At 39.6% G+C, this 16,668-nt stretch overlaps 3 protein-coding genes and 1 pseudogene across 3 annotated transcripts; 2 read left to right on the top strand and 2 right to left on the bottom strand.

Annotated features, from left to right (window-relative positions):
- Nucleotides 1–1,957: 1,957 nt before the first annotated feature.
- On the top strand, nucleotides 1,958–5,394 carry LOC103962960 (G-type lectin S-receptor-like serine/threonine-protein kinase At1g11330). Its single transcript, XM_009375738.3, is given in 8 exon segments — nucleotides 1,958–2,324; nucleotides 2,326–3,334; nucleotides 3,525–3,665; nucleotides 3,752–3,954; nucleotides 4,023–4,233; nucleotides 4,328–4,565; nucleotides 4,674–4,821; nucleotides 4,913–5,394. Coding segments are annotated over 8 exon segments (2,460 nt in total). The 5' UTR covers nucleotides 1,958–2,120; the 3' UTR covers nucleotides 5,219–5,394.
- Nucleotides 5,395–5,443: 49 nt separating this feature from the next.
- Nucleotides 5,444–6,187, bottom strand: LOC103962958 (proline-, glutamic acid- and leucine-rich protein 1). The gene is made up of 2 exons (XM_009375737.3): nucleotides 5,882–6,187; nucleotides 5,444–5,782 (listed from the first exon to the last, which is right to left on the bottom strand). Exons 1-2 carry the CDS (start codon nucleotides 6,101–6,103, stop codon nucleotides 5,579–5,581), a joined length of 426 nt encoding a protein of 141 aa, XP_009374012.3. The 5' UTR covers nucleotides 6,104–6,187; the 3' UTR covers nucleotides 5,444–5,578.
- Nucleotides 6,188–6,290: 103 nt separating this feature from the next.
- LOC103963008 (probable ubiquitin-conjugating enzyme protein 17) lies at nucleotides 6,291–9,607 on the bottom strand. The gene is made up of 6 exons (XM_048585966.1): nucleotides 9,325–9,607; nucleotides 9,139–9,208; nucleotides 8,936–9,041; nucleotides 8,446–8,544; nucleotides 8,082–8,219; nucleotides 6,291–7,978 (listed from the first exon to the last, which is right to left on the bottom strand). The coding sequence occupies exons 1-6, from the start codon at nucleotides 9,449–9,451 to the stop codon at nucleotides 6,947–6,949; spliced, it is 1,572 nt and encodes a 523-aa protein (XP_048441923.1). The 5' UTR covers nucleotides 9,452–9,607; the 3' UTR covers nucleotides 6,291–6,946.
- A 1,102-nt stretch (nucleotides 9,608–10,709) lies between these two features.
- Nucleotides 10,710–15,196, top strand: LOC103962962 (annotated as a pseudogene).
- Nucleotides 15,197–16,668: the final 1,472 nt, after the last annotated feature.

Genomic DNA, 16,668 nt, shown 5'->3' with positions numbered 1-16,668 from the left:
TGTTTTTACTTCGGAGAGTGATGGAAAATTGAAGATTGTGTATGGTGGAGGGCAGATACCCGTATTAGATACCAATCAAACAGTTTGAGGTAATGTGACTGCTACTTTTCTAGGTACCGGAAATCTTGTGTTACAAGAAATTGCTTCCAGTGGAGCATTAGGAAGCGTTTTATGGGAATGTTTTGATCATCCAACACACACATTTTTGCCACTGCACATTGGTACCTGCATTTAATAACGATGTAGGGTGTGTTAGCAGATGGCCAACAGATAGCAGTTAAGAGATTTGCAAGAAAATCGGGACGGTGACTAGAAGAATTCATAAACGAGATTACACTTAATAGCTGTACTTCAACGCAGCAAACTTGTTCGGATTCTTGGTTGTTGCATTCAAGGAGAAGAGAAGATTCTGCTCTATGAGTTCCTGACGAATACAAGCTTGGATGGCCTTCCTTTTCGGTTTGTCCACAACTCCTTTCGAATCCAAACACTCCCTTGTTCCATCTTCCCCTGCATCTGTAATTTGCTAAGCATGCTATGTATGAATTTCAATAAACTGCAGATTCGACTAAAGGGAAGCGTTTAGATTGCCAATAACGCATGAACATCATCGAAGGGATTGCACAATGAATTCTCTATCTTCACATGTATTCTACAGTTAGAATCATACACACAGATTTCAAGCTAGCAAAATTTTACTTTACGAAAATATGAATCCTAAACACGAAGCGTAAACGATTGCAGGTTTCTTTCCTCTATATTCCACCCACGTAGTGCCACTGAGATAAGGACTTGTATGGCACGGGTTACAGTGATATTTTGTACCAATAACATAAAAATATGTGTTAATTTCTCACCACGTGTTCTTATATCATTAGCACGGAACACCAATGTGACAGTATACCCGTGCCATAAAAATTACTCTCAGTCACAAAACGCTAGTGCTTTATCCTTACATTCACGGTCGTATGTTTGATTTCTCCTTCTTAATATCTTAATTGCCACTTAATACTACGATTTAGTGATACTTCTTTTCACTTGTAAGTGAGAAGTCTTAAATTTGATTCTCGCCAAATACGAATTTAAATCACACTATTATTAGCTAATTCTGAGGTTTAGATCACTCTTCAATCTTTTGGTATAGATAATATCATATGTAAAAATAAAAAATAAAAAAATTAGTCTTATCCGCGTAACAGTTTAAAAAAGTCAACGGGAAATGAAATATGTCAAAATAAACTGCGCTTTGGCTTGTACTACTTGTGTTTAGCTCTTTTATTGTGCTAGTGTATCAACTTTGGCCGTATCTTAGAATCTTCCACTAATGTATTCATAAAGGTTGTGATTTTCACACATCCTTAACTACTTTTTTCACATTTCTTCTTATTTTTTAATACTTAATTGGTAACTTACTATTTAATATTTCATATATACTTTTTTTACTTTTTGATGGTAATTAATGAAAGATTAAATAGGAAGGGGTATATATGGAAGATTAAATAGTGGGATACAAATTAAGTATTAAAAAATATGAAGAGATGTGAAAAAAGTAGTTAAGGATGTGAAAATCACAATCCTATTCACAATTGTGTTTCGTTTATAAATACTGATATTATATCTTAAAATCATAAACATGTCGTCCACACGTGTGCTCTCTAGTAGAAATTTAGGCCATTTGACCTAAAAAGTTTGCCTATGAACGCGAATTTGAAATATAAAATGACACCACCTTCATTGGAGATCTTTAGATTTTCCAGCAATCAAGAATAAATTAAAAAACAATTAATTAATTAATTAATTAATAGTATGAATTTAAAACGAGTAATGGGTAGGGCCTAGTTCATGACTTTGAGGAACCTTCAGCTGCGATCATGACTGGCTAATAATTTTAATAATTTATTCTAATTAAAAAAGAAATTGAAGAACAAGTCAACAAAATCCTTTCAAATTTTCAACGAATTGCTGGACACAAGTCTGCGCACATATCAAATTTGTACAGCTAAGTTCAAAAGATTGGACAAATTAGAAAAAGTCAGAGGAAAAATCTTCAATTTGCAGGCCATTCAAGTTACAAAAGCTTATCTGCAAAAAATTCGTAGAGAGACAGAATATTGTAGGCGATGGCTGCACAGGGAAGCAGGAGGCTTCTGTTTTTCTCGTGTTTCTTCCTGCAGTATCTTCTCTCTTGTTATGCGGAAGTAGTGGTGTACACGCTCAAGCAAGGCGACCAGCTACGGGACCAGGACGCCGATCATCTCGTTTCTCCGCACGGTTACTTCAAGCTGGGGTTCTTCAGTCCCGGTGCTTCGAGTGACCTGGGTGCCTACGAGCAATCGATTCTTGGGAATATGGTACAGCAAACTACCAAATCATCCCGATGCGGTGTGGGTGGCAAACCCTGAAACTCCGGTCGTGGATTCGTCTGGAGTGTTTATGTTGGATAGTGATGGGAAAATGAAGATCAAACATGGTGGAGGGGAGATTATTCTGTGGGATCACAATCAGACAGTTTCCGGTAATGTGACTGGCTATATGATGGATACCGGAAACTTTATGTTAAGGGAAGTAGCATCGGATGGAACTCCCGGAAAGATTTTGTGGGAAAGTTTTGATTATCCATCAAACACATTGTTACCTGGAATGAAGTTAGGCTTGGACTTTAGGACCGGGCGTAATCGAACAGTTTCTTCATGGTTCAGCGGTCAGGTGCCTACGCCAGGTGCTTTCCGGCTTGGTGTGGATCCCAATCGCACCAACCGGTTAATCATCTGGCGGCGAGACGTTGTATACTGGACCAGTGGGATCTGGGAAAGTGGAAGTTTTCAGATGGCCCCTCAACTGACAAGCAGGGTTGATTTGTTCGAGTTCTCTTTTGTTTCAAATGCAGAGGAGAAGTACTTCACTTATTCTGTCAAAGACAACTCTACTCTTTCGAGATGGGAACTCAATACTTGGGGCCAACTCTTGCAGTCGATTTTAGCCTCAGACGGTACAACATGGAACACCACAGCCACAGGTCCATGTACGTTCAACCCAGACTATCCGGATGCAGTGTGCATAAAGCAGACGACCTCTGAATGCAGGAATGGTTCCGAGCTATTCCTACCGATAAAAGGCTACTTAATTGATGCTCAGTTGACATATAATGATAGTAACCCTAACTTGGATCTTAGCGACTGTCACGCAATTTGCTGGAGGGATTGCGCCTGTATCGGCTACGGACCTTTCCATCCCAATGGGTCTGGATGTCTGTATATGAGAGAAGGAGCACATTTTGTCAAGAATAATTACTTTGGAGTTAATTACCTCGTTACCATAGCAAATAATAGCAGAGGTATGTATGGCATGACTAATGCTGAGTTTATCTAATCCACCTATGCACCTTGTCAATCTTCTATCCTTTAGTTCATGCTATTCGGGACACAGACATGAACCTCGTAACGATAATGTCTTTCGTATCTATGTATTGGCTATAGCTCTCAACCACTTCAAGTAATTAATGCTAATTTGGTGGTTCGGTACAGATGGAACACCTACCGAAGGAAGTAAAAAGAGCAAATGGTGGATATGGTGTATCGTGGGGATTATACTTGCAGCGGCAGTGCTACCTTTGGGCTACTTCCTCTATACAAGGAAAAGAAAGTCTCAACACGTGCAACAAACTGGTGAGAAGAAACTGTGTAGGATTTTGTGGCTGTTAATTTATGAATTGCAAGTACCTTATGAACCTATTGCAATCACTGGCTTGCAGACAATGCGGAAACAATCCAAGAGCAAGGGTTACTTGACTTGGGATCTCAAATCAGCGGAATGCGTGACATATTCAAACTCAAATTCGGCAAAAGCCGGCGGCTGGAATTTAAGATGTTCACTTTTCCTGAATTAGTGGCTGCAACAGATGACTTCTCATTTGCCAGAAGGCTAGGAGAGGGTGGTTTTGGACCGGTTTACAAGGTAAAATCTAAATTTATCAACTAATGACTATCTGGGAAGTTGATATCTGACAATTGAAATTTTTGTAGGGTGTATTACCAGACGGGCAACAGGTAGCAGTAAAGAGACTCGCAAGACATTCAGGACAAGGACTAGAAGAATTCATGAATGAGATAACACTTATAGCTGAACTTCAACATAGTAATCTTGTTCGGCTTTTGGGTTGTTGCATTCAAGGAGAAGAGAAGATTCTGATCTATGAATACTTGACAAATACAAGCTTGGATGCCTTCCTCTTTGGTTTGTCCATAATTCCTTTCAAATTCAAAGACTCCCATCTTCCCCGAAATCTGTAACCCTACTAAGCATACTATGAATTTCACATTAACTGCAGATTCCACTAGAGTGTATCTCTTAGATTGGCAGAGGCGCATCAGCATCATTGAAGGGATTGCACAAGGACTTCTTTATCTTCATAAGTACTCTAGAGTTAGAGTCATACACAGAGATCTGAAAGCTAGCAACATTTTACTAGACGAAAGCATGAAACCTAAGATATCAGATTTTGGAATGGCCAGAATCTTCGCACAGAATGAGTCCAGAGCAAATACGAATAGAGTTGTAGGAACATAGTAAGTTTAGAAAGCATAAATATTTCATAATAATGTCACCTAAAATTTATACACTTTCTTATATGAAATATGAACGGTTTCCTAATTTTGTATGATGATTTTATGCAGTGGCTATATGTCTCCAGAGTATGCCATGAATGGCATTTTCTCTGAGAAGTCTGATGTATACAGCTTTGGAGTTTTACTGCTGGAGATCGTGAGTGGCAGAAAGAACACTGTTTTCGTTTCATCTACTAATCTCAGCCTTATTGAACTTGTAAGTGTTATAAAGATAGATCGAAATTAGCATTCAGTTTCAATTAGAGCAGAAACACTCACATGGTGCATCAAAATTTAATTGACTGCAGGCCTGGGGTTTATGGCAACAAGGTGACTGTCTAGAGATAAGGGACCCATCAATGGACTCATGTCCAAAAGACGAAATTTCGAAATATGTTCATGTTGGTCTGCTATGTGTGCAAGAACATGCAGTGGATAGACCTACTATGTCGGAAGTAATATCCATGCTCACAAGTGATGTCATGTTTTTACCAGATCCAAAACAGCCCGCATTCTATGTCTCAAGAAGTGAATACGGATCATCCCAAGCTGCGATAAGGTCGGATATGGGTTCTTCAAATTGTGTATCTATAACTGTAATGGAACCTAGATAACAACACCAACTTCACGTTCCATTAGATAGTATTCATCATTCAAATATGAATTTTACAAATGTAATGCGCGGGGGAAATCCCGTCGAGTTTAGGAAGTTTTCGGATACATTCTTGCCACAAAAGGCTATTTCTTTATTTCTTAATGAATATATATAAATTCGTGAAACTTTATGTGAGCTTTGGAGTAAAGTAAAGGGTACACATTTCATCGAAAAACAATCAAAATTCGATATCAAACAACTCGATAAAGATTAAGCATAATCCGTTCAACTCATACAGTGGGGTGGGAAAGCACTTAACTTAAACCTACAGCAACACTACAAACAGAAAGACCATAAATTGAATGCAGAGACGCACAGATTAAATATTGTTCTTATCTGGGTCGATCTTCTCAGGAGATTCCTCCTCCTGCTCTTGCTCCTCTTCTTCTTCCTCCTTCTTCTCCTCCTCGTCTTCGTCTTCTTCCGGCGGGTCATACGGCATAGGAGGCGGCAGAGGCGTCTTCATAGGACTGAACTGCGGAAAAATGTCAGGCCTCCGCCCCGGCTTCGGTCTCTCCCACTCCTGCAACACAATTCCGAAAAACCAAAAACTAATTAGCAACCAAAGTTCCAAACCCAAAAACACGGCAGAAATCGAGAGGAGGCGGAGGAGCACGCTTACAATCGGGAAATCGAGAGGGTTGCGGCGGGTGAGCTTCTCCTCATCCGGCGCCATACACACCACGTGACTCCTCCGATGCTGACGAGACTCGAACGACAACGCGGAGGACGGAGACGACGAGCTTACTAGGGATAAAGAAGAGTGCTTTCGTCTCCAATTCGACCAACTGCAACTAGGAGATACGCAACTCAGTGTTGAGAGGCAGCTCGTCGCAATAGCCATCACTTCTCTTCTGTTTTCAGCTGCTTCTTCTTCCTTGGGTCTTTGCGATTGGACTTCCGGTTTTTCAAGTTGCAGACGGCTCCAAGGCTATAGCAGTAATTTCAGTAGTATAGAACAGGCCAGGCCGCGGCGCAACCGCCTTACCCACACGCTCTCAGCCGCTACCTCTTCCTCTACCTCTCTTTTATTTCTCCGTAACAACCATTGATTGTCTCACCCTTTTTGATCAATTTATTATCTTTAGCCCGACTAGAACAAATTCCACAGCCCAATAGTTTTAAATGAAAGGCCCAACAACCTATTGGCCCATTAGGGTTGGGTTTTCTTTTGATACAAGCCGAGTTGCAGAATAGAAATTTGCTCACATGCTGTTTCCTTCAAAGATAAACGTTCTTAATCACTTTTAACTACAAAGCGCTTTGCTTTAATTACGACTGTGGCCTACGCCCTCAATTAATCGAGGTGCTATCTAATTCTCTCTCTCAATAACCGCTTGTGTGCCTTGGAAAAGATAAGTTTTTTTTTCTTTTTCGTATGAATTTTTATCAATGACACAAAATTTACTAAAAACGAAAAGATGTTTTTGTCTACAAACAAGGGAACTTTTGCCAAGTTTGTGGGTAAAATGTCCAGCTGTTTTCAGGTGAATTGGAACAATTAGCATTCTGAGTAGCAAGTAAGAGCACAAAATTTGGTAAGGACAATCATACGGCTTGATTGATTTGGAGTCCAAAGACTGTCAAGTTCTTACTCTCCACTTTCCCATGCGCTTTCTTGAAGGCACTGATATAGTCATCGCAGGTGTACTCCTTTCCTCATCACTACTTTCACTATCCAGCACAATCACTGCCTCAGCCTCACACATTGCCAATTTTTTACCTTCCTTTGCTTATTAATCCCTGCAGCAATCCCACTATTGTAATCTTCATCAGACTGTTGCTTCTCATCCCGCTTCAAATTCTGTTGCTTAGGAAGGGCCTTGGATGGATATGAAGAGAGACTCCGGGGCTGCAGAAGAATGTTATTATTGTTGTTCTCTTGCAAATGAGCCATCTCACATTTTGTATGATTCTCAGTCACCTTTGGCGCCACATTCTCCTTGTTAGCCTTTCCATGTGCCTCTGATGAGCCTCTGGATCCCAACGAAAGCTTCTTGCCAGCTAAGCAAAGCTTCTTGCAACTTATTCCAACGGAGCCATTTCCCATTCCATCAATCAAATCTTTATGTGGTTGTGAGTAGATGCTGTCAAGAGCTGGTGCCGCTGACAAAGGCTCAGACAACGCATTGGAATGGGATACTGAGGGCAGCAGTTGAGGGGTAATGAACTTTTTATCGTTGTTTTCATCAAATATTTGGGATGTGTTTAAAGAAGCCAATGACTGCTTGTTTTCAGATAGACGCAGCCTCTTTGATCTCACGACTGTGTTGTCATCTATCAATTTACCATCTTGACTCTGATGAAGTCCTTGCTTGTAACTGTTTCCTGATTGCAGCATGGGAAGGTTTTGCAGTTTACGTGATGAACGGTGAGTTGGCACCACATACTCCATACCATCACTTTTCTTCTCGGGTTGGCTGAGGGCTTCTAGTGACAATTTTCGTCTGCTCCCACATATCTTCTCCTGACTCCGACTGCACTTATCTTCCAGCAACTTTTCTGTTCCCTTGACTTCTATCTTGTTTCCGAAATTAGAGGCAAAGAGTTGCACTTTTGGCACTTCATTTCCTTTCCCGCAAACATCTCTTTTCTGGGTTTGGCCTGAAGACTCCAGTGACAGCTTCCTGCTACCCCCAATTACCTTCTTATCACTCACAGCAGAATCCTCTGCTTCATGTTTTGACTCATGGATTGAAGCTTTAACTTCCAGTAGCACCTGAGGAGGGAAAAACAAACCAAAAAGAGGTTACAGTTCTAATGGATCCTATCCGAACAGTAAACTTTTCAACCAAATAAGTCTTAAGATAAATTGATAATACCGTGAGTGGATTTGCGCCGCTTTGAGGTTGAGATTGAGAGTCACAAACACTCCCAGAAGCAGAAGCCTGGGCATATTTCTGAGTCATAGATCGAGCTTTCTGGTCGAAAGCTTGCCTGTTGTATTTGAATTCCCTACTCTGCACATGCAAAAAAATATAATGTTGGTACCCCCCAATGTCCCAACTCCTAGGGATTCCAACCATACATGTTCATCTAGAAATTATAATAGCAGGACTTGTTGGAAATGTATCGATAACATGTTTTGGTTTGTTTTAAATGATATCAGCACATTACCGATGCATTTGACAGTCCGACTACATACACATGACAGCATATAACATAATCATCACTTTAGATACTCACCGCTTCACACATGAGGCCATCATCTGGATTGGGTTCACTCAATAACAACCCAATGCTTGTAAGCACAGTTGAAATGTTCAATGATGGTTGCCATGCCCCCTGCTTAAAACGATATTAATTAAGGTTTCGCAAATAAGCTTCTCAAATCTCCATTTCATAGTTAAAAACACTTAAATCATTGTGTTAAAGAAAAAAAAACCCTTTTGCATCCAACTGTGATTGCAACCGATCGTTGTTCCACCAACATTAACAGTTGATAAACGAGCGGTATGTTTCTATAGTTCAATCATTGAAGTGTTCCTTGCTAACATTAATAGTTGTCGGGACTATGCTAATTGAGTATCGTAACTAACCCCTAAGCTTCATTATAAATTGATGGATGAACAAGACAGAAAATTTCACTTGACAACCTAAAAATTGACCGCTAAAAATTTCCCAATTAGCAGCATACATGAACATTTTCATTGGGGTTACTCAAGTATTCACTCACCTTCGGAGGAAGATTGAGAATGTCGAGGCAAATCCGGCCTCCGGTGTCGATATTCGGGTGGTAAATTGGCGTCGCAAATGTCACACTCGGAGGCTGAAACGGGTACCTGAAAATCATAAAATTTTGTAAGACCCCAAAAAAATTCATAAAATTCCCAAATTTTGAAACAAAAAAATAATAAAAATTGGCAATTTTGAACCGACCTCTCGGGTATCTGAATCTTAATGTTGAAGAACCCTTCGGCGTACACGGTTCCTTCTGGACCTTTGATCTCTGTAAAAAAAAAAAAAAAAAAAAAAACGTTTTCGTTATTGAATTCCTTTTTTTTCCTCGGAAACCAAACGTGGCGTTAGAAAAATCCGAAAAGGGGAGGAACTCGGAAGCTTTACGGGCGTCGATGGTGGTGAGGGAGGAGGAGGAAGCGAGGAGAGGGAAAGAGGCGCCCGGCGGAGGATCAGTGAGGAGGAGCTTGAGCTCCTTCTGCAGTCGGAGGTTAAGCCGCGCGGCTTGAGCCATTGCTGCGGTTGCTTTGGCTTCCCTGCGAATTTTGGGTACGATGGAAAATGGAGGGATACGGGGGAAAGCGCGGGCAGGGGAAAATTTGGGGAGGAGATATTTGATCCGGACCGTTCAGATTTCCGTTTTTGAAAATGTATATATGGACGGCTATGACTCGGCCATCTCAACTTGATCCTAGCATTTTTCACAGAAAGTTAATTTTTACACAATATTCCACCACCGGTATGTGCTTTGGAATTGGTGTTTGAAATTTGAACTTGCAGAAGGAAGGGAGAGGAATAAATTAGATCAACAGGTTACAAAGTAAGTATAATTTAAGCAAGCTTTCTAAAAAAGCTACACAGAAATATAAAATAAAAAAAACGATATTATAAGTCTACAAACATTTGACATAGTGAATTTGATAGTGAATCGTGAGATTTTTGCCTTACTTTAAAACTTGAAAATGGCTTCACGTTGAAGAGAAATACGACCTGTATAGAATAAGTATAATGGCACAACATTTATGTAGGCGTCCACTTTTATATGTCCCCAAATTTCAAATAAAAGACCAATTTATGATCATGGGGTATTATAACATATAATGTTGGGTGATTAGGATTGGATTGATTTTGGATTGAAAATTAGAATTTGATTGAAGGAATAACATTGACTATTTGAGCATCTCCAAAGGAGATGTCAAATTTTAAACATCAAAATGATAGTTGATAGCTTATGTGGCAATTTGACATTTTGTACAATATTTTGCTTCATCCGATATGTTAAACAATAATGTCATTTAAGAAACTTTTTTATCTTTTTGTGGAGTCCAATAATTAAGCCAACCAATCAAATATTTCAAAAACGTAACAACATTTATTATATATTACATTAATCTATTAAAAAATTATTTAATGAATTTGACATTTGCTGTCAAATTTGACAGCAAAAGGCTTTGCTTCAAATGACTCAAAGCCACATAAGAAATTGAAGGCTCGGTTAGAAAGAGTTTGCTGCCATTTTTTTACTGTTGTAGGCCTACGTGTCAATTTTGAAATCTCCTCTAAAGATGCTTTTTGTAGTTTAATTCTCACGTTAACGATTCAATAATCAAAATTTAACTTTTTTATTATTCATAAAATACACCGTGACATAATAAATTTCATCCAAAATGCAAGTAAGCAATCCTGATTTATCTTTTACTGCCAAGCCAAGGATTGAATTAAGCTAATCCTGACCGTCAAACGAGGCCATAAAGCATAGACCCGCGATGTAGTGGATCGGACCATGCATCAATGACGTGAAGACAACCAAACCCCGCCCGAGGCAACCGACCACGTGTCCCCGCCACTCATCCTCCTCTTCCTCCTTCCCCCCTGCCCCTTCTCGATAGCTGCCCGTTCATTGGGGTCGATACAGTTACAGGCCTAGAGTCGACGAAGATAAATGCGGTGGGGAGACAGACGTCGAGATCTGGTTCGTCAATGCACCACCACCACCGCCAGTACTCGGACCACTTCACGGACTCGCCGTCCAAGTGGCTGCAGTCCCCTTGTCTCTCACACTCACAGGTCCTCTATTAATTTGATTATCTTTTCAAACTGGCCCCTCGTCAACTCGAAATTTCATGCCGGGTCCCTGATAATGCGAAGCTCTCTGTTTTGAATATTTTGCAGGACTTCGAGCTGTACGCGACGAGAATGAGCAGGCAGAGTCATAGAAACGGCAAATGAACGATCGCCACCGGAGTCTTCGACTGTGCCGCCGATTGCGTCGCGATCGTCGAGCATGAGAAGGAACGGCGACGATCGAGTTTCGCCTAGTGAGCTCAGCCCTGGATTGTTGCCTGAGGTTTGTCAAATTACTTATATATATTTCCGTTTCATTTGTATTTTACTGATGAGAAAAATTTGCTTTGTTTTCCGTAGCCCTTACATTTCTCTGCTTTCCTTCAATAATTATCAAATATTTAGAATACAAGTTAATACCGCGCTAACAAATAATTTGGGCAACTCCACAATTTAATCTCACGAAACGAGTACTAAAGAAAATGAATAGTTCGGATTGCGAGATAAACAAGTGGTTCATGCGGATGCAAATTTCCGCTCCTTCTTCTTGGACAAAATTGCACCTACAAAACAATTAACACCTTAGGGTCAAGGCCAAGAGCCTCACGCGCCCACAATGAATGGGGGGCTTTGGCAGAAGAACCCCCAATGCCAAAGTTAGAATTTAGAGAGAAAAGTGTTTAGAGAGTTTTTGGAGTTTTGCAAGAGTGTGGACCTAACTTTTTAGAGAAAAATGGGGTTCAATGTATATAGCATGGCCGGTCCCCTTTAGAGAAAAGGTGGTTGGCCCTTTGGGGTATTTTTGGTGTGTAATGGGTGATTTAATTGGTGATTAATGGATTAATTAGGAAATAAATCCATTAATTAGCCAATTAACCTAATTTTTATGGAATGTTTTGAAGGTTATGGAATGATTGCTTTGTAGAGAATATGGAATGATGAAGGATGAAATAATTTTGAATTTGTTACCTTCTTTGGGCACTTTTGACTTAGTTGAGGGATGATTGCCCGTTGCTCGCGTGTAGGAATCCCAATATGCCTCAAGGGTATTTTTGTCCTCTTATATCCAAAAATCCACGTGTCGCCTTGTGATTATTTTTGGCTCCACTGTTCACTCGAAAAAAGGAATAGTTTGCATCATGAGATTAAATTGTGGAGTTAGCACAAACTAGGTGTTGCTAAGAGCAAAGTTGTGGTATGTCTCATTTGGTAGATTTAAAAGTTTTCTCTTTTTTCTTTACCTTGCAGCAAATGGTAGAACTTGGTTTTCGAAAAATGATTCTGCAGGTACGCAAGAGACCGCTAAATAAAAAGGAATTCGCGAAGAAAGAGGAAGACATTATCGCAATTGAACCACATTCTAATGCTCTCACAGTTCATGAAACCAAACTTCAGGTGAGCAATTGTCAAGAGTCATATGTCAATGCGCTTGCCACCTCCCACATGCCTTCACTTGAAATGAAGGCATGTGAGGTGCGAGAAGGATAATTGTGACTGAACTTGTCTTTAGGAAGAGGAAATGGAAAGTGATGTAGAATTTCTGAATTTCTAGGTTATATAAAATGACTGGTTTAGCTTTGCACCACCAGCAGACCATTATATGACATGTGGTTACTTTGTGATTTATCAGAAAGTTTTCTCTTTTCTCTGCAGGTTGACTTAACCGAATATGTTGAGACTTGAGAGACACAATTTTTTTTATGCTGTGCTGAACGAAGATGTTTCAAATGATGAGGTGTGAGTTTATCCGAAGCTGGTTTCGCTTTGTCACTTTCAATCAATTGATGTTACAATATCTTTCATTTTGTTGTTTTAGGTATACTTTGAAAAGGTGGAGCCAATAGTTCCATTGATTTTCAACCGAACAAAAGCAACTTGCTTTGCATACGGGCAAACTGGCAAGTATTATACCCTTAATAACAACTTAGCTTCTTCATTATATTGTAAGAAATCAAGAATTTATGTTGCGCTTCTCATTTGTTTTAAATTGGCTGTTCAGGTAGCGGGAAGACTTATACTATGCAACCCCTGCCCCTTAAAGCATCCCAAGATATTCTAAGATTAACGCTTGATACATACCGAAACCAAGGTTTTCAGTTATTCGTGAGTTTCTTCAAGATATATGGAGGGAAACTTTTTGATCTCCTAATGACCGAAAGTAAGTTATTTCAGCCTTTAGGAAAGAAAAGATTTTCTGGCTCATTATCCTGAAAGAAGTCCACTTCTGCAGAAAGCTTTGCATGAGGGAGGATGGTAAGCAGCAAGTGTGCATCGTTGGTCTGCAAGAGTACAGGGTTTCAAATGTTGAGATGGTCAGGGAGTTTATTGAGAAAGGAAATTCCACCAGAAGTACCGGTACAACTGGTGCGGATGAGGAATCTTCCCGATCACATGCTGTACTTCAGCTTTGTGTAAAGAGACCAGCTTATAAAACTGAAACAATGCCCTGCCCGGCTCGTAGGCAAGCTATCTTTCATAGACCTTGCTGGAAGTGAACACAGTGCAGATACTACAGATAGTTATAAACACACAAGTGGGGATTTTGTTGTGTGGAATTATGAGCAATTAGCATAACCTTATTCCTTTCGGATTCATGTTGACTATCTTCTTGCAGAATGGAAGGTGCTGAAATTAATAAAAGCTTCCTTGCTTTGAAAGAAGCTTCCTTGCTTTGAAAGAAAGCATCAGAGCTCTTGACAGTAACCAAGGCCACATTCCTTTCAGAGGGAGTAAGTTGACAGAAGTTCTTAGAGATTCATTTGTCGGTGATTCATGCGCCGTTATGATATCATGCATTTCACCAAGCTCAGGATCATGTGAGCAGACTCTCAACACGCTAAGATATGCTGACAGGTACGTAGTTAAGTACAGAAAAAAGAAGTGGGGAAGTTGGTTTTATGATTGCTTTTGCATTTATCGTGAACTTTATGCTTCCAGGGTGAAGAGTTTATCAAAAGGGAGCGGCTTCAAAAGGTATCAATTTTCTTCGTTGTCAAACCTTCGAGACTCAACCACAATGCCCTTGTCTTTCGTCTTTGCCAAATGACACAACCTTTGAAGATGACATGACTTTTGTCCCTAACGAACAGAGCAGCTCTGGTTGGTCCAAACAGATTGAGAGAGAACACTCTCCAAATATTAACGCGGATCGTATGCCTAGCGGGAGCGCAGAAGGAATTTTGCAACATCTGTATCAAATTATTACAAGGCTCCAATAGGAGGTAGAAATGGCATAGGCAAAGATGCTTTTGACTACCCTGAGCAGACCTATGAACAAGAAAAACCATCAAGGGGGAGTACTAAAAACGTAGAACCTAGCATCAGTCAGCCCTCGAAAAAAAGAGAAAAATTGGTAGTCAGATGAAATGGAAAGATATGCCTGATTTTAAGGTTATGAACTTTCATTTGGAGGATGATCCTAATGCTGTCTTACAGGTAAAGGTATTCTAGATTTTCAGTTCTATATTTCATATCAGCCATTCAGTTATCATACTCTCATTTGCTTGTTTTTAGGAGGAGGAAGACCTCGGAACTGCTCACCGAAGACAAGAACAGCATATGATAGACATTGTTTGGGAGGTCAGTATAACTTTATAATCTACTTTGACCTCAGTTCTATTTTAAGCTGTATATGTTTGGACATGGCTTAACCGTGTTTACTGATGCAGGAGATGAATCTGCTGGTTCAAGCTGATCAACCAGGCAACCCGATTGACGATTATATATGCAAATTGAATGCCATACTTTCTCAGAAGGCTTCAGGAATTCTTCAACTGCAGACTCAGTTGGCTCAATTCCTGTGGCATCTGAATGATCACAGCGTTTTAGTATCTTCTTCTTCAAGTAACTGATCCAATTTGTGAGTGAGAACTGATCATAGCAGTAAGATATGATGATTCTTTCTCTGCTTGCTTGAGGTTTGCTTTCGGCCCTTGTTTCTTGATTTATTTGTTCTGTTTGTCTAGCGTTGTTGGCTCTTCATAACACTTCGAGCAGTGTGTGATTATCGATAAAGCTTTTGTTTGAGTTGCTAAAATTTCTACAAATATATGAAAACCACATACCAAAAACAGCTTGTTTAGGGTAAATGGTTAGTTCTTGCTTTTTTTTCGTCTTAACAGTTATTCATATCGTTTCAAATTGTGATCATTGAGGAATGAGAGAGATACATGCAATTATATGCATGTTTTATAAAGATTTATGGCAGTGCAATTTATCAAAGTAAATATGCATGCTTGACAAAGATTTATGGCAGTGTAATTTATCAAAGTAAATTATGAAAACCCTTATTCTGATTTGCTCTATATATTTTACTTTTAACTTCATTTCTACTGGATAATTGAAGAGTATAGGGAACGCAACCTCCTCCTCTGGGGAATCTGTTTCCCAACCGGTGCACAGTGGGTGTTAGCTATGTGTTAATGCGGGTGGTGAGTAGTGTAAGTTGTGGTGGCGACGGTGATGATGAAAGTATACATGGTTCCATATTCACCATCCCTATGCGCATGGATGGGGATGGGAAATTTTTGTGGTGGCGGAGATGGCGAGGGCAAACTCAATGTCACTCCGCCTCATTTCCAATTTTACCATCCCTATGTGTTGTAGAACATTATAGATGGTATATCGGTCGATGTTTCATGTAGCAGAGTTGGGTTGGCGAAATTAGAGCCGTTTGAAAGAGATTCCAAATTAAAATATTTTCAGATTACCTCTCGCATCTTCTTCTAAGTCGGCTTAAGACTGAAAAGGACATCATAGTCATTACATTTGCTTGATTAGAGATTGCAATCTTTGTGATAAAATCTTGTCTTACCTGAAAGTCACTATCATCTATTTTCTGCTCAAAATCTTTGATCCTTTTTGTACCCTTTTCCCTCCCTTTCCTTCTCTTTCAGACTTTCGTGACACTTCCTTTCCTTTACTACCAAAGAGAGGTAGAAGAATTTAAACCCGGGATGAAGCGATTGGAAGAAGAGCGTCCTGTACCAAAGCAATCCATCACTTGGGATTAAGTGATTGGAGAAAGAACGTTCAGCACTAAAGCAATCCGTCACTTGTGCGTTGGTTGTCAAATAATATGAAAATAGTTTAATAAAATTATTTCTATGGTGGTGGTTGTTTTCATTCATAAATCAATCACATCCATAAAACTGTTTTTTTCAAAGGCGATCGCTTTCAGAGTCGGAGGACAAACATGAAAATGAAATTATTGGTGGGCTTTCTAGGGGTTTTCTGGTTTTTTTTTTTTTTTTTTTTTTGGCTTAAGAATTCCTTAGGTTGTTTTGGAGTTGTTTATCGAACTTCATTAACTAAAAAATATGCATTAATCAACCCTACAATAAATTCATATACACAGTCTCGTTTTCTTCAAAAATTGTAAAAATTATTACCCGTCGGATGAAATGAAAAATAAAAAATATTACGTTTTATTTGAAATAATCGCTTGCTTGCGCATGAATACTTTTCAATATTTAATGCAAATGTCGTCTAGTGCCACTTGAAAATCATCGTTGCGAAAGTGGGCAACTGTCCAACCACTCCTTGTATAAGTTTTCAATAAGTCGTGTGATTAGCTCAAGTCTGCTACAATTTGCAGAACTGATTGGATACTAATCTCTATAAATTGATTGGCTACAAAAACCAGCTTAAGTAAACACACGAATTACT

The sequence above is a fragment of a genome, unplaced genomic scaffold, assembly GCF_019419815.1.
Source record: "Pyrus x bretschneideri cultivar Hongxiangsu unplaced genomic scaffold, Pyrus_bretschneideri_v1 Contig1, whole genome shotgun sequence".
In the NCBI taxonomy this organism is placed as follows: domain Eukaryota; kingdom Viridiplantae; phylum Streptophyta; class Magnoliopsida; order Rosales; family Rosaceae; genus Pyrus; species Pyrus x bretschneideri.
Note: the sequence above shows the minus strand (reverse complement) of the source record. Positions and strands in the feature narration are given on the sequence as shown.

Excerpts from the sequence above, each read along its gene's own strand:
- LOC103962958 (XM_009375737.3), bottom strand. The coding sequence starts at position 6,103 with ATGGCTATTGCGACGAGCTGCCTCTCAACACTGAGTTGCGTATCTCCT. Across the intron at positions 5,783-5,881 it reads ACCCTCTCGATTTCCCGATT|GAGTGGGAGAGACCGAAGCC; the intron begins GTAAGCGTGCTC and ends ATTGTGTTGCAG.
- LOC103963008 (XM_048585966.1), bottom strand. The coding sequence starts at position 9,451 with ATGGCTCAAGCCGCGCGGCTTAACCTCCGACTGCAGAAGGAGCTCAAG. Across the intron at positions 8,220-8,445 it reads ATGGCCTCATGTGTGAAGCG|AGTAGGGAATTCAAATACAA; the intron begins GTGAGTATCTAA and ends TTGCATGTGCAG. Across the intron at positions 7,979-8,081 it reads GCGGCGCAAATCCACTCACG|GTGCTACTGGAAGTTAAAGC; the intron begins GTATTATCAATT and ends TTCCCTCCTCAG.